This window comes from Anguilla rostrata, chromosome 4 (assembly GCF_018555375.3).
Source record: "Anguilla rostrata isolate EN2019 chromosome 4, ASM1855537v3, whole genome shotgun sequence".
NCBI classification, from domain to species: domain Eukaryota; kingdom Metazoa; phylum Chordata; class Actinopteri; order Anguilliformes; family Anguillidae; genus Anguilla; species Anguilla rostrata.
In genome coordinates, this window is record NC_057936.1 from 22,745,929 (window position 1) to 22,768,196 (window position 22,268).

At 39.8% G+C, this 22,268-nt stretch overlaps 2 protein-coding genes across 2 annotated transcripts; one reads left to right on the forward strand and one right to left on the reverse strand.

Annotated features, from left to right (window-relative positions):
* Nucleotides 1–526: 526 nt before the first annotated feature.
* On the forward strand, nucleotides 527–2,363 carry LOC135252858 (transcription factor JunD-like). Its single transcript, XM_064331452.1, has one exon. The coding sequence runs from the start codon at nucleotides 915–917 to the stop codon at nucleotides 1,794–1,796; it is 882 nt and encodes a 293-aa protein (XP_064187522.1). The 5' UTR covers nucleotides 527–914; the 3' UTR covers nucleotides 1,797–2,363.
* Nucleotides 2,364–5,283: 2,920 nt separating this feature from the next.
* Nucleotides 5,284–19,779, reverse strand: LOC135252859 (ras-related protein Rab-3A). Its single transcript, XM_064331453.1, has 5 exons — nucleotides 19,629–19,779; nucleotides 12,635–12,862; nucleotides 10,302–10,420; nucleotides 9,875–9,999; nucleotides 5,284–9,536 (listed from the first exon to the last, which is right to left on the reverse strand). Exons 2-5 carry the CDS (start codon nucleotides 12,860–12,862, stop codon nucleotides 9,346–9,348), a joined length of 663 nt encoding a protein of 220 aa, XP_064187523.1. The 5' UTR covers nucleotides 19,629–19,779; the 3' UTR covers nucleotides 5,284–9,345.
* Nucleotides 19,780–22,268: the final 2,489 nt, after the last annotated feature.

The following is a 22,268-nucleotide window of genomic DNA, read 5'->3' on the forward strand; positions in this document are numbered from 1 at the left end:
TGACTGGTGTTTGTCATTGCTGTTAACAAAATCATCCAAAGGATAATTAGGCCATCCAAACACGAATGCGCATGATGGTATTTCATGCTTTTGGACGTATGGTTCATTTAAGTAAGTTTTTTTATTCTAGAAGTAAATTAGGCTACTCTGTTGTCAGTCGGGAAGAGAGTAAGATAACTTCTGATGGCACTCCCTATGCATATGCTAAATATGTACGATGCTGGATATGTCGATCTGAAAGCAAATTATACAAACACCATGTGTTCCCACCCTCCTCCTTTCCCTTGTCGGTGAGGTTCTCACATTTCTCCCAACAATCCTATTGCACCCTCAACGACCCTGGATTCGCTATGACATCAAACCACAATGCACTGCTCTGTTTGCAGTTTACCCGCCTTCTCCATGGCAATAGGAGCTAGTACGTCCCCTTATTCAAATAAAACAGGAAGAAAACGTCATTTCTGTCCAATCTGAGGGCTTTCTAATGACATAATGGAATTTCGAAGGCTAGAAAAGCTAGCAGCTGCGCGTCGGCGCTCATAGCGCCAGCCAACAGGGACACGGAACGTAACGTAGCATAGGAGAAGTTTCTCTATATACAGTGCCAGCTTGAGCCCTAATGAAGTAGTTCATACCATTTGCCACATAGGAGACGGATCGATTACGCGACATAGGCCTAATATAGGGGAAAAACGCTTGTATTGTTTTAGTGTAGCCTATGGGAGCGTCTGAACAAATAGAAAAAACTTACGCCGAAAGGAGGAAGTTAGTTAGCCGGATTGGCTAGTTTATTAGCAAAGCACATTGAACGACTCCCGAGACGACAGTTTCATCTGCCGACTGACTGCTGACTACTAATCGCCACTTGTTCTGAGCAAGATCGTTTTTCCCCTTCGAGTGCGAAGGGGAATAATATGGAAACTGCCTTCTATCATGATGATGTGTTGAATACTACTAGCGGAATCACGAGTGTGCTCTCTTACTACAACATGATGAAGAAGGATATGAACCTAAATCTGAGTGACCCAAGCTCCGACCTGAAGTCACCTCTTCGAGAAGCTGATGGCATCCTCAGCTCCACGGACCTCGGGCTCCTGAAGCTGGCTTCTCCTGAGCTGGAGCGACTTATCATTCAGTCAAACGGCATGGTTACGACCACACCGTCGTCTCAATTTCTGTTCCAGAAGTCTTTGAGTGACGAGCAGGAGTTCGCAGAGGGCTTCGTCAGGGCTTTGGAAGATCTACATAAACAGAACCAGCTGAATGCGGGAGTGGATGTGCCAACGAGCAGCCTAGATCTGACGAGTAACACTGCACCCGTCACCATTCATCATGATCTACCCGTTTACACGAACCTGAACAGCTACGGTAGCGGCCCATTGGGGACCACAGTCAATTACTCTACGGACACTGTCCCTTTCCCACCACCCCCATCACATCAGCAGCACGCGCATGCACAGCTCCCGTCCTTGAAGGATGAACCGCAGATCGTGCCGGACGTGCAGAGCTTTGGAGACAGCCCGCCTTTGTCGCCTATCAACATGGACACACAGGAGCGCATAAAGGCGGAGAGGAAAAAGCTCCGCAACAGGATCGCCGCGTCCAAGTGCAGAAAGCGGAAATTGGAACGAATTTCCAGACTGGAGGACAAAGTGAAAATCCTGAAAACGCAAAATACTGACCTGGCATCCACAGCGAGTCTCCTTAGGGAGCAAGTGGCCCAACTGAAACAGAAGGTGATGAATCATGTTAACAGTGGTTGCCAGTTACTACCGAATCAAATCCAGGCGTATTAGAGGTGATGCGACGGGTTTCGGTCCACATAAGCTTTCGGACAGTTTACTGATTGCCGAGGACTATGCCTTTGAAGACACTATTGAGTCACGCAGTTATGTGTTAATGAGGATATGTTTACAATTTATTTGAAATCTGTTCAAAACTCACGTTCCTTCTCAGAATTAAAAAAGAGCAAGTCACCTTTTTTATATTGTTTAACATCAGCCTTGCTGAATTACTAAACTGAGGGGTGGGGTGGGGGTGAGGGGTTGCATGTTTTAGACAAACTCGATGAATACTGTCAAACTGCAGGGTGTCATTGAGTGCATGCCCTTAACGTTTATTATGCCTTAAATGTTTACAAGCACTTATGAACAGATGACAAATGTATATTTTCTTTAAAGTTACCTGCAGTGTCTTATTTTAATGTTTTCACTTTAAATGTGAAGCAGTTATGTGTGTAGTAAGCTTTTATTTGCTCAGTTTATTAATGTCGTACTGTGTGTTGTCTCACATTCCAGGTCTATATTTCTACTTGGTTATTGTGTCCTAAAGTGTTCTCAAATAAATTTTGCTAAATAATTTCATCTACTTGTCAGTTGATTAAAATTTCATTGAATATTGATATAATTATTTTGTCTTGTACCATTGCAATACTCATCACACATTTTACATCAATGAACATTTATATGGTATCAGACAGTATCAGATTTTACTGTAAGCCCACTACTGATTTGAGTAATGCCCCGTTTTGGGTAGCCTGGTGCACCAGACCATGTGGTACTAGCAGTGGCGCAAGCTGTGAAAACCAGGCTATGTCTTGAGTACATAAAGACATACTATGCAGCTAAATCCCTCAATGTATTAGTTAAAATATAATTTTGTTTATATTTGAAATACTTGAGGTTAGGACACAGTGCACTGTTCACTACAAATTTGGCATATGCAGTTAGAGGAGGAGGGGAGTGCAATGGCTTCTTGCATAATTGATTTAAGATGTTAAAATTCTAGTGGTGAGATATAAAAATGCATCTGAACACAACATAGGGCTGGCACTGTCTTGCACCTGCACAGAGTCAGAAAACAGCGTCTTATGTTCCGTCATGCAAATGTTTAATCAGGCTAATGGGTGGCCATGAAATATGGTCAAATATTAATCTTCCCATATTAGGCTACATTTGTCAAACAATGATGAGCACAGGTATTGTGAGATTTTGAAATGTGTGGTGTACAGTTGAACAACATACCAACAATAACCTCCTGACAACTCTGGCTGTACAATCAATTACAGCATGACATAGGTACAGTAAGTCCCCCTGCTGAGAACTGTAGGTTAATGCATGTGCTTTGTTACTCTGATGTTATATTTCAATAGAATATCAACTCCCAAGAAATGCAAAAATTAAACAGTTTATTTATAAGTACAACATGTAATCATTCTACATTTTATTTAGAAACCAACTAGAATGTGTATAGCAGTTCAAAGAGGTTCTTTCTTTTGTAATGTTTATTAATTAATTTGCCTTATCCACGTCAACATACAGAACATAGAAAGAGGGCATGCACTTAGTACTACAATATAGTATTGTAAGTGACCATTCATTTTGAACTGAAATCACACCAATAGCATAATAAGTTTCAATTAATGAAACAACTTGATATGAATCAATCAAATAAAATTAAAAAAACAACAAAGAAATGACACAAAAATAACATCACAGGTGACCTAATAACAACATGAGAATCCAGGGATATGCGGAACAAGATACAAGATAAATAGCAGTTCAAAAATATCTGAAATAAATAATAATCATGGTAAGTAGAGCTGATGAACATCTGAACCTTTCAAAAATGAAATGAAGAAAAAGATTCTGGATAGATTAAATTAAATGACATAGAAGGAAAAGGAAGAGTCTTGAAACAGTCAGTCAGTCCAGTCCAGGTCAACCACAGATCAATTATTGGAAGAGCACAAGTTAAACTTTGTGTCATGTGTTAATCACAAAATGCAGGTCTGATACGGGGAATGCAATCAGTCTAAAGCAACAACATCAGAAAACAACTGGTGATGTGTGACTATCTGGCATTGATGTATTATTGAGTACACAGAAAAAAGAAGGTCCGTAGAAATGTAGGAATGGTGCTCTTCTGGTTAACTTACACTAGTGCTAGTTCGATGCATACAAAACAAATGTCTCGTCGAATTACGGACATGCACTGATAAAACCGATACCTGAAATTCTGTTATTAACGTGGTATTGTGTGCCCTCTAGTGGTGTAATTTGATATAATATTGCTTTCAATGAAGACATTCCGTTGACCTAGGTAAACACCAGCGCGTTGCATTGAAAATGAACTAAACCACAAAATCAAGTGATACTGTAATACTTTGCTGACTTTTATAATTGGGAGACATATAGTGCTAAGGTCGGTTAAAAATCTGTGCAGTGTATTTCAAGAAACCCCTCACCTCATTTGCATTGAATAGACTGTGTCAGTATATATTATCATTAGAACATTTCTAAATGCAGAAGAGAAGGCTGAGCTCAGAATTATACATCAGTTTTAATCCCAAAATGAAGACTCTGTTTTTAAAAGGGAGCATTTTCAGGTAATTCCCCTAGTCTTAATGTTATATCTGAAGATAAAGAGGCTAGGAAGTATCAAATGCCTATGCACCATTGATATTTAGTTTTAATAGCATTTTCTAGACTAACATATCCAGTAATATTTATATTAGGAGCCTGTCATTGAATATGACTGATTAAATTAATTAATTTAATCAGTCATATTCAAAGGATATGTAGCATGTTAACAAGTGGGGGTTGTCCAATGATTGATGAATTGATCTTCAATAGAGTCAATAATCTTGGTTGTTTGTTGAAAAAAGCACACAAGAAGTCAAACAGGGAAGTGGTTATTGGTTCAGATCTACTCTGATCCCAGTATCAGAAGCCTAGGCTAAAAATAAAGGTGGAGAGGAGACAAAGGATCGCCATTGGATCCGTTTAAATAGGCTTAGCTCTCAAAGCTGAGAGGGTAAGACTCAGCGGAGGCCAGGAAAGCCACTGCCATGTTCGTGTGTGTGTGTGTGCGCGCGTGTGAGTGTGTGTGTGTGTGAGAGTGTGTGTGCGTGTATGTGTACGTGTGAGCATGTGAGTGTGTGTGTGTGTGTGGTTGCAGGTTAGTGGTCATTAAGTATGTCTCTGGGACGAATACCTTTGTTTGATTTGTTCTACTATACTACCGAAACAAACAACACAAGTGTCCAGCAACATTAATCTCACTCTACCTCTTTACAGAAGTGGTTGCGATCCATCAATGGTGGCATAGGACAGAACGACATAATCTGTAAAGAAAATGCACAAACATTTCAAAAGTTTGGATTAATCCCAAATATCGTAATTTTCTTTTTTAAACTGAAGTGTGTGAAAATACAATGTCAGTGTTCATAATCCATCCATCTCAGTCCTGGCATATTTCATACCAAAAAATAAAAAATCTGGAAACTGTAGCCTCTTAACGGCACAAACTTTTATTTTTGTAGTTTTATTGATTTTCCACAACATGTACAGCAGATTTGGAAATTTTCACAATCTAACAGTTTGACACCATTTTTTTCCTTCTTGTCATAGTGTAAACTACTGCATAAGTAACTTTATTTTCATGTATACACTATAGACCCGCAAAAGTAAAACAAATAAAAAATGTACAAAAACCCAGAAAACATATCTTGCAGTGCAATGTCCAAGTGGATGCACATGAAAACAAAATTTGATCATAAATTCAAAAACAAACACTTAAAACAAACAGGGTCTTTTTCACTGGTATACACAGGGGGAAAAAACCATAAAACAGACCAGTGCCTTGCAAGAGGTTGTAAAGCAGCAGTAACAAATAGTAGTAAGACTAGACAGAATACTTGTATTTCATATAAGTGGTTACACCGTTTGATTTTTAAGGATTTATTCATTTTGGTCCAGCTCAGAACATTGTCAGATCCGAATACAGAGTACTACTGTATTGCCTGCTACTGTCAAGTAACCACAAAAAGACGCTTATGCCATCATGGAATTTGGGTAAACTGGCGTACTAAAGCCCACACTGTCAAACCAAAATGCACTATTTCCTTCAGAATGAATTTAAAATGTTACATTTTTCCATTCATTTTTGCCGCAGCCACACTGATTATTGTTTGTATGAAAATCATGAAACCTGCCTGAATTTGTTTCTCAAAATCACAAAAAACTGATGCTGTGTTCATTATGCTGTGTAAATTTTGGCTTGGATAATATTGAATATTGAACCAGACCTTAGACTGAAGAAAACTGAAATTACTCTTCAGCACAGAGATGCCAGTCTTGCTTTAGTGTTTTGATATTGCGTTTTTCTTCAATAGAAGAAAAACTTTGAAGGTGTTTTACAAGAATTAAATGAATATGTGTGGTTGAGTGAGAAATGAGGTATTTATTATTTCATTATTAAATATTTATTCAGTTCCAGTGACCTAAAAGCCACTCCAATGGTAGCCATAAAGTCCCTGCTATTAAAAAAAGATCACAAATAAAAAACCACTGGAAAAGCACACAGGCCAAAAAATATGAACATAACACAGACACTGTTCCATGCCTAAAGCAAACCTTGTGAACATTATAGAAAAAGAGCCTCATTTGTCTCCTTTCTTCCTTCCCCAAAATGAAAATCACCATAAAACACACAAAATGTTCACAGCTGCTATCAACAACCTCTTTTACATTTTAAATGACTCTAATTTCATATATTGCTTTGTACTAAGGTGACACAATCATTCACAAGCAAGACTAAAATGAATGCAGAGAAAATAAGTATTTTTTTTAGAAGTATATTTTAGTTTAATTTCCATATTTTGCTTTTCTTTTTGCAAGCCTGGAGGAATCATTACAGCACAATTCACACAAACAAAAGACTAAAACCTATTTACAATCAGTATTTACAGAAAGGAAGACCATTCTGGGGGACAGGAGGGGGGTGGATGCATGATGTTTACAACAGTTTGTCGTAAAAGAAACCTGCGGATTAACTGGGAGGAGGGAGAAATTGGTCACAAGGCATGCTTACAGATACGCGTAACTTCCAGTAAAGCAGCGAACGTCCTCACTAATGCATAAAGCTGTCCCTTTATAAAGATAACGGTATTTATAATCAGACCACTAGTTCATTTCTCAGAATCACACTGCCATGCTAATTCGCTTACAATATTACTTCTCTTTCTGAAATGCAAGACATGCTCTCAATAAAATAATTTCAAAAAGCCACATCAGGAAATTTTTTGCCATTTCATCCTTTCCAGTTGTATTAGTCCACAGAAGATTCCATATATAAATCACATGCACAAATAATTAAGATGAATCACTTTCCTCATAGTCGACTTCCTGGCGTAAATAAGTTTTTGGAAAGCCCTACCTTTGGCGACACTCAATCACTGTGACATTCTCATTTGGAGTCACGGTGTGTAGCATGACTGCAGAATTTTACACAAGAAGAGGACACTGAGAAAACAAAGTGCTTGTTGGCTGCTAACATTTGGAACCTACAAGACCAAAACCTACCCGTAACCATTGTATCAAAGTCACTGTAAGCTACCAATCAGTCCTACCAGACAGTTCATAAATTCCACACTTCAGTACACGCTCCTGTTGCAGACAGAACTGTGATTGGCACCTGTGCTTTCATCACACTCAAAGCCCAGTCGATAGCAACTCAGAAAATAATCTAAGGGACACGTCTGGCTGCTACAGTGGACAACAACTGACTTAGCTTTAGCCACATCACAAGCAAATCCTTCAAATAAGGACAATTACAATGCAAATGCTTCATTAGTATATTGCACTGCCTTTGGAGTTCAGTAAAAAAAAAAAAAAACACCTTCTATGCCCAGTGATTTATTTATTAAAATATTTGGGGGAAGGGGGGTATTGTGCCTGAACAGTCCTTGTCATTAGCGCCAGGTTTTCTGTCATTGTCAAGTCGTTATTTTCAACCGTAGTCTTTCACTCCCTTCCCTGATGTACTCACTTCTTTCAAACCTAGGTTCACTGCATGGGAATCCGGAACAGCATTCACAGGCATACGTCACAGACAGAAGATCTACCGCTAACTCCTATGAATGGCCTTATGCACAGAATGGGTGGAACGAAAACAGCAACGTCATCCCAGCAGCAGCAGAACAAATGCGTTATTTATACCACAGAATATGACACTCAAATAATAAATAAAAATAAATACAGAATAATAAATAACAATGTGTAAATTGTGTGTGTATGTTTTTAGAAGATTGGCAGAGTTATACCTTAAGTTATTCTCTCTTCATATTTGTAGTTCATTGCTAATATGCTTTCTTTCATGCTTTTAATTGTAACATCTATGCAACTGAGCAGGGCCACTGTATATAAAGATGAAATTGTTTCAATATTTCTGTATTACTGAAAGAAAAACCAACAAACAAACAAAAATAATATACTGACCTCTGCAGTAACGTTGTGTCTGCTGCATTTGTGATACAATGACTACAAATGTACCATTCTTGTTAAGGATATGATTTTTGTTAGTGTTTGAGTATGTGTCATACAGTATACATAGTGTCCAAATTGGTTTGTACATGTCTTAACATATTTATAGTGCCAATTACTTAAGGGTGGTACTAGAATCTTCAGCAGCAAATGTTAAGAATCGTTTGTTTTAACTTAGGGCAGGCTACTGAAGATTTCATCCCATCTGCGACAAACAGAAAAATGATTCATTTCAGGGGGACTGACTGTGTGACAATTCCCTTTAAAAATAAACTTAGATACTTCTAAGACATAGGCCTCTCATTTTGTACAGATCTTTTAAAGTTATCTAGATATTTTAAAATGCATTTTCAAAAACATATATCTATAGATATAATATACTGCACATTCTTTATATACACATTTAAAAACAAAAAATAAGGACATATTTATCATATCTACCAGTTATTGTGGTTAAAGATCACTGCTTTCTTCCGACAGTTTGTTCATAGAATACACGAAAGCATGAAAAAAATGATTGTGAAAACAAACTTTCAAGATTACACAGAAAATGAAGGCAATCAATTGATTAGATGCAGGCAGATTTGGGGTTCTAGAAGAGACAAGGATGAAAAAGGAGCTACATTGGCAATATAAAACACATCTACATGTACCTATTTCACACCGTGGGGAATAAGACTTGCACACAACCAGTTTGGGTTGTCTGGGTTTTGGAAAACAAACGAACTCTGTCCCAATTGCTTGCCTTGTTTAAAAAATAGATTCAATATGGCGTTTCCAGTTTCAGACACAGACTGACTACAAGCTAAAACTACTGGTGGACCCTGAAGAAAAGACGTCAAAATCCCCTCAGCTTTAAGACCACAGTGGGGAAGGAGGGAGGCGGCCAGAGGACACTGAACAGGGGGAGGGGGGAGGAGCCTAGTTTTGCCTGCCCCACCCACCCATAACAGGTGGTGGTGTCAAGGGTCAGACAGTGCGGGTGAGGGATGATTGGGGGGTAGGGCAGGGCGGGGGGGCTTTAGCAAGCACAGTCCTGGTGAGGGGCCGCCGGCTGCTCGGTGAGCTGGGGCCCCTGCTTGGCCCCCGTGACGGCGGGGTCTGCAGCATCCAGACTCTCAGACATCTTCTCGCAGATAATGTCCACCAGACGCTCGAACGTCTGCTTCACGTTGATGTTGTCCTTAGCGCTAGCCTCGAAGAACTCGAAGCCTGTCGAAAGCCCAGTGAAACCACAGAAAGCCATTAGACAGGACACACAACAACCTGTCACTTTCTCCAGCATATTTCTTAGTATTCATCATCTTTAGTAAAACTGCACTATAGCAAGCTTTTTGCTGTGGCATATCGCAACATTTGCCAAGGTATACTCTTGTTGTTCAAAGGCCATTTAATAAATTATTCAGCAAATATAACCTCACCTGTGGCTACACCATGTGGTTACACCACATACTTGACCTTACCAGCAGAGAATATATCTGTGAATCTCATCCAGGAGGAAGTGGAAGTGTTTCTAATGCGCCCATGTGGAATAGTTCCGTTACACTCACCAAGATGTTCAGAAAGCTGCCTGCCTCTCTCTCCTGCAACCACCCTCTCATCTTCCATGTCACACTTGTTTCCCACCAGCAGCACTTGTGCATTGTCCCAGGAGTACGTCTTGATCTGAGTGGACCTGCAGCAAACACACAAAGAGTACGACACCTAAGCAAAGCTAAGCCCTATAAGGCTACGGCAGTCCATCCACACCTTTAGCTATCCTTAGGAATGAACTAGCATTTCCACTCAAAGAAGTTCCTGTAATACATGTTGGGGGATTTTCATATTTTCTTGTAAATTTCACCAATGATAAGCAACTTTTAAAAAATTTAATTTCATTTAACACCCGTTAAACAGTACCAGCTCTCGTTGCTGTCTAAAAACAGCGTGGCAACAATCGTTGTGACGTCAGCACGTTCCCGTTCACGGGTCACCTACCAGTCCTGCACGGCGTTGAAGGACTCCTCGTTAGTGATGTCATACATGAGGATGAAGCCCATGGCTCCCCTGTAGTAGGCGGTGGTGATGGTTCTGTAGCGCTCCTGACCGGCCGTGTCCTGCAGAGACAGGGCAACAGCAGGACTAAAAAGACAAGCACGCCCAGTAGCCGTATAAAACCAACACTAATGCCAATCTCACCCATTTCCCTCTACAGACCTACAAAAGTTTTTATCAGTTACACACAACTGTCCGTTGCATTTGTAAGCAGTGCAATCACGGGTCAGCATAGCTCTACGGGATTCTCTGCATTCTGAATATGCGCTCCTAACACTGGTGCCCTTATGCAAAAATAATGCAGACAGATTCAGTTCAGTGACGTGGCTTGGCAGACATTTGGCTGATACTGGCAGTCTTGCGCTGTCGGACTGCCTGATTAAGTTACCAGCTAAGCTCTAATGAACGCTCAGAGAATTAAGCTTTGCCGTACTGATGCTCAGCACTGCCTTCTCTGAAAGGCGACTTGTAATAACATCTTGTAACATCACTGCAGGGTTACACAGGTTTAAAGTATTCTCATGTTCAGGACATGCCAATTCATCACATCTCTATTCAGGAACATTTTAAATGCTCAGAATAATGTACAATAAAAAGCTGTTGATTTTCAAATATATACCTAGGTATGAAGGCATATGAATGTATACGGGACATGATTTTCTATGGCTTCACATGCTTCACGTAATGTGTACAAGCATTCTGTACAGTTATAGTACATCCCCTATAGCAATACACTAAAGGTCCTTGCTAAGCTGACTGCAGGGTGTGGAGTGTACAGTGTAGTGGGGGATGGGCTGCTCGGTGGGGGGTGTATCCACAGGGAAAATGTGTGGAGTGGGGGGAGGGGAACTACCCACTCTGGCTGAACCCTCCTTCTGATAGCGTACGCAGCTTGCTAGCCGCCCTCTAGCCGCCAGCTGCTGCGGCGTGTATGCTTACGAGTCTGAGCGAGGGCTTATGGGCCACTTGTGCTCAGAATGCGGACACTGGGGTAATGTGAAGCGAAGGCCCTCGCTCACCAGGACCAATAGTGTGCCCATTATAGCATTCTGTGCGATGACATCACTTTGTGGTTGCGGACACTCATGCAGCATGGGATGCTGCATTTCAGATCAGCCCTAACACAGACAGTGCTGCTCGTGACTCCTGCTACCAGTTTAAATTCTCCTCCCTCCCCTTTAATTGTAGGGTTAACAAAATGTAGCAAAATGTTGAAAACGATGTATAATCCAGCAGTCCGGGCAAAACACCAGGTTGCATTTTAGAACATGAAAGAGTAACAATATAGGTAGTGTGTGAATTAAAGCAAATCCACAAGATATGGAAATGGTTGTCGGCAGTCCAGGTTTTCATTGGTCGATAAATCATCCACAGACTCAGCACAGTTTAAATTAAACCAGCATAGGGAGTAGCAAAAAGCCAAGCACATTTCTGAATGATACAAATATTCTATTACTATTCTGGTGCTGGCACCAAGCTAAGAAAGTTGATGGCAGAAAGCTCCATTTTAAATCACAACCAATGAATTAAAAAAAACACTTTAAAGTAAATGTACCACACTCAAGTTCCATCTCGGAATTAGGCAAAAAAATGGTTTGAGTACACAAATATGATACATTCTCCAAGCCCTGGCCTATCAAACCAAACATTGCTTTCATTGGCCCACAACAATATCATATTTTACCTTTATTTATCACACAAAACTAGTGAAGTGAAATATGCATGTTTAAATGGTTAACTGTTTAAATTTTCCTCATCACAATAACATAATTTACAACCACTGGCAGCCATTATGTTCTTCGTCAATGCTGTTCATTGCTGTTATTCCATTTTCTCATGTAAAACCATGACTCGTCTGAAATACCGCAATAAACTATGCATGCTTGCTGTAATAAACACGGTGGTAACTAAATGTGTTAAACACTATGCTCAAAATAAAATGGCTCCCAGATCATCTCCATCAACAATATCTAATCAGTGCTGAGTAGCTGGAGCTACTTTCGTTAAGTCCCTTTACACTGGAAATTTTGAGCACAGTAGGCTAGATCAGGGGTGTGCAACCATATCTGAACTGCAATTCTGCTCTTAATTTTAAATCAGCCCGATCACTTTTTCGATCTAAATCGTTTTTATAAATGTGTGTGCCACAGCTGCAGATTGTACCAGCACTGATGACTACAGTCTTCTATAATAATAGCAGATGCAATAACAGCAGAATAACTGGGAGTGGTGCACCCCCTGAGCTGGACAGCCTTTGAAAACAGGGTCTCGCTCACCCAGATCTGCAGCTTAATCCTCTTGTCGTTCCTGTAGATGGTCTTGACCTTGAAGTCGATGCCGACCGTGCTGACGAAGGCCGGGGTGAAGGAGTCGTCGGCGTAGCGGAACAGGAAGCTGGTCTTGCCCACGCTGCTGTTGCCGATAATCAGGATCTTGAACATGTAGTCAAAGTTCTGGTCAGAGGACTCCTTCTGCCCATAGCGTGCATCAGTAGCTGAAGCCATCTGACAGAGCAGCAAATGAGAAAGTTTAGAGTCTTGCATTTGAGTTTATTTATGTCTGATCTAGACTGCAGATAGTGAAGTCCTCAATCTGTCAAGAAGAGTTTTATTCCACCAAAAAAAGGAGAGAATTTCAGTTTTATTCTGCCAAATACTACAGCCAAATCTTATTGAATAATTCACAAAATAACATACAACGTTTATATAGTAAACATTATATAATAATGTGTATTGCATAGTGTGCTTGTAGAGAATTTCAGCCCTGGTTCTCGTGGAATCTTGGTGTCATAACATTTATTACCCAGCAGCTTGCTCATAGAAGGATGGAATATATGTAACTCAAAGTTGGTTCATACTGAGAAACTAAAAGATAATTATCTTCTCCATTTAGGAAATTCACCATTTCAAATAAGAAACTCATTCAAAAGTACTCATCATAACGCCTATCTTTCATGTTAATAAAATAACGGACTAGTGAAACATAAGGCATATGATGAGAGTCGGCTTGGTCTCAGGGTTGAGAGCCAGTCATGCACAGTGCCAAGAACCTGGACATTAGTGATTAAACAGCAGGGAAGGCCTGCAGCCGCCAGAGCCAAACTCAGCTCCAGCGGGTACTAAAAAAAGGAGCAAATCGATCAAAAGAGCAATTCATCAGTCCGCACAGAGCCCGTAGAATTAATCAATGAGACACAGCTCTTGTACATCAATAAACCAGGGGCACTCAAGAGGGACATCTCTTCAAACACTCTTTCATCATTTTCCCCCCAAACAGGCTCTTCCCTTATTTAACACAATGGATCAGTTATGCTACACAGTGGAGTAAAAGTGATCAGTGATTTCCATGAAAGACAAGTTAATACTCACTTGATGGAAATCGGAGCCTTTACTTAACACAATCGTTATCCTCTCACCTCAGACCTATTTAAATTAGCTTTGGCGCGGTGCCACCAACCACTGCATCACTAACGAGTTAGCTATTTACGGTACTTGATTTGGTTTCCAAATCTTCCGTTTGAGCAGCTCACAATCTAATTAATCATACTCCTTGCTATACCGACTGCAAGACTCCATATTTTTAATTCAATATTTTGTTATAACATATATTTATTGAATATATTCATAAAATATTTATGTATTTAACAGTAATTGTCCTAAAAAATATATCTATTACTACATTTCCTGAGAGACTAAGAAATAGCTGCCTTTTTTGTGACTTAAGAAAGTTGGTGTTATTCAGTCAATAATTGTCCTTTGAATGAAACAGAAATAGTTTTTTTTACTGCAGCCTGGTGAATTAGTTTGGTGATTACCAGACTATGCATGCGAGGGAAAAACAGTCAAAGAACAAATGTTGACTGAATCCAGGCCTAATTCTTTTAACCTCTATATATTTTTTAAACCAGTTTCACAGATGGGCAAACACAGAGTTCCAGGGTACTGTCACAGACACCAACATGTTATTTCAGTAAGGCAGAGAAGCACACCACAGAAGTACACAATATAATTTCATGCCAACAACTGTTTCTTTTCTGCACTGAACACTGTGTGATTCCTTTAGAAAGCAGTTGAAACAGTGGGAAAAAATCTATTCAAATCCAAATAAACAAAGAAAACTTGAAAAGAATATCTTGGTTCATTGGATAAGGGATCTTACATCTGTGGGAACACAAAGATCGTGATTCTCCTTCATGCAGAAACAAAAACAAGTAATTTCAGTGCAACAACCATAATGGGTGAGAACACTGACCTACTGTACGGGTGACAAAAATGAAGCAGTAAGAACAATGAATACGGCAACCGTCAACCATACTGGGCATGACTAAGAACCATGAGCAATGACAGGCAGCTTGCACACATGGACCATCAGATCCAGTCTGAAAGCCTGGCTATCAGCAGAGCCACCAACGAACAGCACTGGATTTGATTAGATCTGGAGTACAGGGTAGGCTTCTGAAACGTACTGACTGATGCAGCTCCACCTGAATGTCCTTTGTGGCACACCATGACTTGCGTTACAGGCAGACTAGACTACACCTGTTTTAAGAGTCGAGGCACGCTCGCTCTGGCGGTGATGGGATTCCACGTGTGAACAAGATGCAAGAAGAAATGTTCAAGAGGAACTGAAGCGATTGCGAAACACCAAATAGGGATGACAAGACAGACCTGCAGTGACTTTCATTCTAGGCAGTACAGACAGACATGAAAAACAACCCCAGAGAGAAACAAATGAACGAAAGGCAGCCCAGTCTTCAGGGGGGAACACCTGGGTAAATATTAAGCCAGGTTCCACTTCAATAACGCATTGTTTAAGGTGTACCCTAAGTGATCTAAGATATTTCTTTATAGAATGACTGAAGGGCAGAGGAAGTAACCCAGAATGAAAGCTCCCACCCTCAAAATGACTCAGATACAGATGCCCACCCCCCCACCCCCCAAATGTGTATATAAGGCCCAATCTTCAAACAGTAAAGCAAATGAAGAGACATATCAGTCGCCTATAAATGACATTTGCATCTGTCCACATCACTGCAAATAACTTTTTCCATAAGAAAATATGGTTCCTTTTACCCACAAGAGTAGTTGCACAAGTGGAGAATGTGTGATATGACATCACAGTACATGAGCGTGCAGTGCAATGAGTCAGACCAATGAGACAGTTAGATCAGCCAATGGAAAAACCCGTTATGGTGACAGGTAAGCTTGTGACAATATTGGGTGACCTAATAAAGCACCTTTCTCACAGCTACTCCCCACACTGTCTGCTACAAGACAAAACCATGCTCATAAATGATCAGACTGACTCATCTTCACTACTTCATTAAAGCATACCTCAACCATGCTTCTTATAATTCTTGTAATATATCCACACAAACATCTCACGGGTTGGATACAAGTCTTATTCTGTCCTTGTCCGCCAATGAGGTAATAAGATGTTATTTTAAAAATTCTAGCTGGTTTGGATTAATAAATCTTTCTTTCATTCCATTTGCCTTAAATCTGAGATATTATGTTTTTATAAAATAAACTGGCTGCTTATGTCATTGTTGATGGAATCACCTTTCTTTAATTTTCCATTTGCTTTATTTCTCACATTTTTTGATTTTCACACTGCACACTGCAGTAGACTCTTAAATAAGTGTAAGGAATACTGTGACCTGAGCTCACCTTACCCCAGCTGACTGATGTCCATTGGACTGCATGCAGGCCACACCCTGCACTTTAACTAGAAATGTCTTGTGTTTCAGGCTTTGTAGAAAGGAATAAGTATCTAAATGGCGGTTCAAGCAGCAGTCACAAATAAGGCACGGTCACAAATTTGTCATTGTTGTTATTTTCTGTCGATACTGGTTGACTTTTGAGAAAAAACTGAAATTAAAGGTCAACAAGGGCAGAATAATGTCAAATATCCTTGAACTTTAATTGCAAGAGGAAAATTTGTTTGACAATTTGCCAGGGTATATTAAGCCAATATTTAAATAAAAGTTTAAAGCATATTTAATTAGTCTATTTTGACACAATTTAATCAAATAAAGCAACTGTTTTACATCTATCAACAGAGCTATTAAAAATTCTTCCTTGTAGCCAACTTGTTTCTGCAGTTTAATGTTGCTTTCACTTTGAATGTTTTTTTACATAGATCCAATGTAGATGCACAAAGAGGGAAATCACAATCACAGAGACAAGGGCTGCATATGGATCTCTGAATTTTGATTTGATATTTAACTTTAAAATAAATAAAAAATAGAATACAAAAAAGAAAATATATTTCTTTGTTTAACCATAGTTGTGTTTAACAGTCGTCTTTAACCGGTTTTGTTTGCGCTTTTATCTTTTGAAAATAAAGCCTTGAAAACATCTATTGGTATTTACTTAACTCTACAGGGATGGTGTAAAAATATCCCGCACAGTTCATGCAGCAGGCAGATCAACAAAAACATGCTGGTGTAGAGCCAGCAAAAACAGCAGGGAATGTATTTAGTGAAGACAAAGTACATTGTGTAAGAGTGCCTGTATACAGCAAATATTAGATGACCTGGTTTCAAACAAGCCACAGCTCGCAGATTTAAGCAGAAAGACAATATTACTGTCCTCATCCCTTACACTGTACTGCAGAAGTGATTAAGGAGATGACGGCAAACCCCAATTACCTGAAACTTCTGTCAAGCAGACTTTACCCACGTCTTACCTTTAGCATTTTTGGTTTTAACTCTTAGTGCTTCCTTTTGTCCTTAACTCTCTTATGCAGTATGGCACAAATGGCACAATGGCACAAATGTCACAATAACAACAGTATCTCTAATAATAATACGATGCTACCAAAGACAATTTGACATCACTGAAGTGCATCTTACATGCAATCTGTAAACTCTAATGGTGTTTGCTGTGTGAAATGCACTTTTGTAAGTTGTATTGCCTAAAAGCATCTGCCAAATGTTTACATTGTAAATTTAATTGCTGGATGTTTACTGTGTCCACACAAAAGCTTATGGCAATGTGGGGATGATTGTGATGCAGTATATTATTATAGGGTCTATTGTGGTGCTATGTATGTTAACTATTTTCCCAATTTTGTATTCTCATAAATACACCTGAACCCTCATAGACTTCATGTTGTCCTCCACAAAACACATTACAGATGTGTAGCATGAAGCTGCTATTAAAAGACCAGTTTCAAAGAAATAAAGAAAAGCAAAGAATCCCAGTGGAATCCTAAGTATCATTTCATACACTATACCTAAATAATACATGTTTCATACATTAATATTTATGCAGAAGAAACCAATCCTACATGTAGAACATTATTTTGTCATACCAAATCACATGATTTACATCTCATTAAAGTTTATATTGCATACCATTTTATGCATTGCACATATTAATGTACAATGAATAGCATTTTGCTGAACAGAAATATAAAATTGTTAGTTCCTATGGGTGGGGCGGATCTACAGAATCTGCATGGCAATGCCACGCTGCAAACAAACGCATTTTTGCAGCACAACATGCCGACACAAAAATGCTCCAGCGGTTCATTTAGCCTTATCCTGTTCATCCCTATTTGATTAAACATTACAGACGCAATCAAGCTATAGCTAAACAAAGCAAAATTTTGGGCAGTTTTTCTGAGCCAATTTCATTACAGGAAGAATACGTTCCGAAAAGCTTGCCACTGTCTATGTGAGGGATAGCAATTACAGGAGTGTGTGTGTATGTGGGGGGGTGCATTAGAGGGATGGGGGTGTTTTAGATTTGCGAAGATGGGGAAAAAAATCTGCTGCAGTAAGGCTGGCTTGGGGATGCATGCAAATCTAATGGATATTGCGGTCCATACTGACAGGAGAGCACTATTAAACCATTAAACATTGAAGAGGTTCTGTCACTTTTTTTCCATAGCTACTGCCCCCTGTTATTCTTTCAATGCTTTTATTTCCAAAGTCATTTGTCTGCACAGGGCTTTACAGTAGGAAACATTGCAATTCATCTCTCAACGATAATAAAGCACCCTTACCATGCATAGCCTGTGTTTGAAATAATGACTTGCAAGGATATGGGTAGTCATCAAGGAGGACTGGGTGGTTTTTCACACTGAAGAGGAGCTAAAATGTTTACTGGAATACTAGCTTCTTTGCTGAACGCTATCAGTAACATTAATAAATATGCCTTAACTGATCCAATGTATCTATTGTATGTATAATATTATACAAATGTAGCCAGCCATGATAGGCCTGGTTCAACAGGAGAGTAGACGTCTGTCTAAATTCGACGTATTGGCAGATGCACGTTATGCTTCTCATGGCGTGTAATGAAACAGTGGGCTGGTGAACTTTAACCAAATAAAAACGGACTACTGTATTACAATTACATTTATAGGCTACCGAAAAAAGCACTGTCAACAGAGCTGTTCCACCCAAACAGGCAAGGAAGACAGCCCTAAAATCCCTTAATGATTCTCGCTCAGGTTTGGCCCACGACAAAGCGGAGCTTAAAGGTGCATTTTTTTTCAACGGACAGAAAAAAGGATGGTCCATAATGAAACTTTTAAATACATTTGTAACACTACAACCATAGATAAACACTTAAAAGGTTTAAAATGATAGAATGTGTAGCATACTCAGAAGAGTCTATAATTGTTCATAGGACCTGTCCGGTGTCCTTTTGTATTCTTTTGAGTAGCCCATCTACCCATAAATAGACACGAGTTTTTTGTTTTTTTTACAACAGCATCGTGTTCCTCCATTTCCAACGTATTCACCGCGTTGTGGATAAGCTACATATTGCCGTTTCCATCGCGCAGACAGTCATTTATTCAGAGATTACGCCAAATGTCTACAATAGACTCAACCCATCAAGTCGCAATGAGAACAATATTTTGCTATTTTTTCTGATTATGTTTACAATTGTGAAAATCATTTTGATCCCCTAAATGAACGGAGTAGCAAGATGTCGCGGAACGTATGGGCTAGCCTGATGGATATTACTTTCAGGTCTCAATAGAGTAACGCTACATTCAAGATGCGCGCTCCGAACGCTGCTGTAACATACCGTGCGAAAATAATACGCAAACCTGCCGCACGAAAAAAAAACAAAATATTTTTTGTAAGTATATCTAGTTATTGCTGCTCCTCGCCGAAGCATCCGATGTCAAATGAAGGTTATTCTTTCCTTATTACATGAAACAAACGTCCTCCAATAATACCGCTGGTGTTATTGCAAATTCAACAACATCTTCATAATAACCGTTTTGAAAATACAGCCATCTTCTTACCGTTTAATGTCAATTTTAATTGCAGTTTCTATTGCTTCGATGCAGCACTTCGTCTTGCACCTGCAGAAGCACGAACGTCACTTGATTAGGCTACAAGAGGCGGGCTTCTGATGCAGCTGGAGGTTGATTGATACCTTAGAACACTAATCCGGACTGCGCTCTCACGCAAATCTTAAAATATTCATTACGTGTTAAACCAAACGTCATTCATTATTGATTCCGCCATCTGAGCTTCTCCATCATTTATGAGGAAAGCAGTCTTTTAAAAATACTTAATAAACAGACTACCATGTGTTTTTAATGATTGTAGCACTGTAATAATCTGTCGTTGTTCTTGCAAGACAACTGAAAACAGACGCAGACTAATTATCGTATATCAGTTTAGGTCCAAGCGAAGCAACTCAACCATAGTGTTTAAATAGTTAACGGAATATTATATCGATAGCTAAATATGGCATCAAAGAAATAAACGCGTTGTCATTGGTATGATAATGGCTACATCAAAAAATAAGGGTAATCATGAAGCAAAGGTGATATTAGTGGTAATGTTGTTGACGTTGTTGTTATGATGATGATGCTGATGATGAAGGTTATTATTATTAATCGACGTAGTAGTCGTATTAGGAGTAGAAGTAGTATAAGTAGTAGTAGGTAATGACAATATGTCAATATTCACTTCCTGGAAAAATTATGATTTAATTTCTTTAAGCGAGCGATAATTATAATGATTAATTTTGTGAATCAGCCTGAACAGAAAATGATAATGATGTATAATAAAATTAATTCCTTATCTTCAGTCATAGTGGCCTATTCGTCTTTCCAATATTCACATAATATTACTAATGGAATACGTATTAACGCCCCCAAACCCTCCTCCGCCCCTCCACCCCCCCTGCCAAACTCATGTACTGGAGTATCTAACCATAATAATGTATAGTGCCCTATAGTTGTAATGGTTGCTTAAACTAATATGTATCTCACTGTGAAGAAAAGATATATTCCAAAATACAAAATCAACAAGTGTAAGAGTCTTGGGAACTGTAAATTAATTGGCGCTCGGGGGCCACTCAGGTGAGATTTAAATTCAGTTAAATAATTTCACATCTTATTTAAAAAAGAAACAACTGAATCATACGTCTTACCTAATTTGGCACACCTGATTCTACTAATTAGCAGCTCAGAGAGATCTAGCAGGATCTCTAGCTGTTGAATGAGATGCGCTTTGTTAAGGTTGGAATGAAAGCATACAGGACAGCAGATCTCCAGGAACAGGATTGGGCAGCCTTGCTATAGAACATGACTTAGGACAGGGGTGTCACACTGAATTCCAAGGGGGCCACAGGGTCTGAAAGTTTTTGAGTTTTCCTTTCAATCAGCTGCCAATTAAGACCTTGAGAACAAGTAACGCTGTGGCCCTCCAGGACTGGAGTTTTACACCGGTGATGTAGGATATCCTTGCCCAGCAGCATCAAACACCAGAAGAGGATTCGGAATGGGTGTGTTCTGTGGTGTCCTATGGAGATGGCAGGTGCAATGTCTATCTGTCTCATGCATAAGCAATGAGACACGGTGAGGGTTGTATGGTTTCTGAGGATCCCCTGAAAGGCATGTGTATCAAACAACTGAAACAAGTTTGTTACATCACCTTATAAAGCAGGTGCGCTTTGTATGAAACAAAAATGTTCCATTTTGTCATTACATTTTTTCCCCTTTCCTGACATGACCATACACGGGATGTCTGCGTGACATATATAGATATAATAAAACACCATTACATTTCTCAACAGAGCAGCACTAACCCAGTACTGGAAATATGAAATTGTGTATCTAGTATGAGTCCAAAAACAAATGTAATTACCATCCATCCATTATCCATTCTCGCTTATCCTGGGCAGGGTTCTGGAGCCGATCCCAGCGTGCATCGGGCGAGAGGCAGGAATACTCCCTGGACGGGCCACCAATCCATCGCAGGGCACACACACCATTTACTCGCCATTCACTCATACCTACATGCATGTCTTTGGACTGTGGGAGGAAACTGGAGTACCCGGAGGTAACCCATGTGTACATGGGGAGAACATGTAAAGTCCACACAGAAAGGCCCAGGCCTGATTCGATCCCAGGACCTTCTTGCTGTGTGGTGACAACGCTACCTACTGCAGCACCGTGTGGCCAATAAACGTTTTTTTTTTTTTTTTTCAATAAAAAATGATGAATTATCTTGAGGAAATGTTGCAAAAGGTAGTTGCTCCAGGTAGCTCACATAATCAGGGAGGTAAGAACTAAAATTGTTTTGTCTCAAAGTTGATGCCATGGGTTCAATCCCCGGCAGCGGTACTTCCGGCTTGGTCAGACGTTCGCGGGTGGGAAAGCCAGTGAGGGTATGAGTCCTGATCGTTGCATTAGCGACTCCTACTGGTTGGTTGAGGTGCCTGTTCAGCAGGGAGGGGATCTTGGGGAGATAGCGTGAACCTCCACGTGCGTTACGCTCTCCCAGTGAAACTCCTCGCTGTCAGGTGAAAAGAAGCGGCTGACGACTCCACATGTATCGGAGGAGGCATGTGGTAGTGTACACCCTCCCCAAAAAAGTTGATGCCATGAAAGTGTCCATACAGTCGAGTGCTTGCTGGGTAGACATAC

Coding starts and splice junctions, on each gene's coding strand:
- LOC135252858 (XM_064331452.1), top strand. CDS start 915: ATGGAAACTGCCTTCTATCATGATGATGTGTTGAATACTACTAGCGGA.
- LOC135252859 (XM_064331453.1), bottom strand. CDS start 12,862: ATGGCTTCAGCTACTGATGCACGCTATGGGCAGAAGGAGTCCTCTGAC. Junction 10,000..10,301: donor TTCAACGCCGTGCAGGACTG/GTAGGTGACCCG, acceptor TGTTTGCTGCAG/GTCCACTCAGATCAAGACGT. Junction 9,537..9,874: donor GCAGCTTTCTGAACATCTTG/GTGAGTGTAACG, acceptor GGCTTTCGACAG/GCTTCGAGTTCTTCGAGGCT.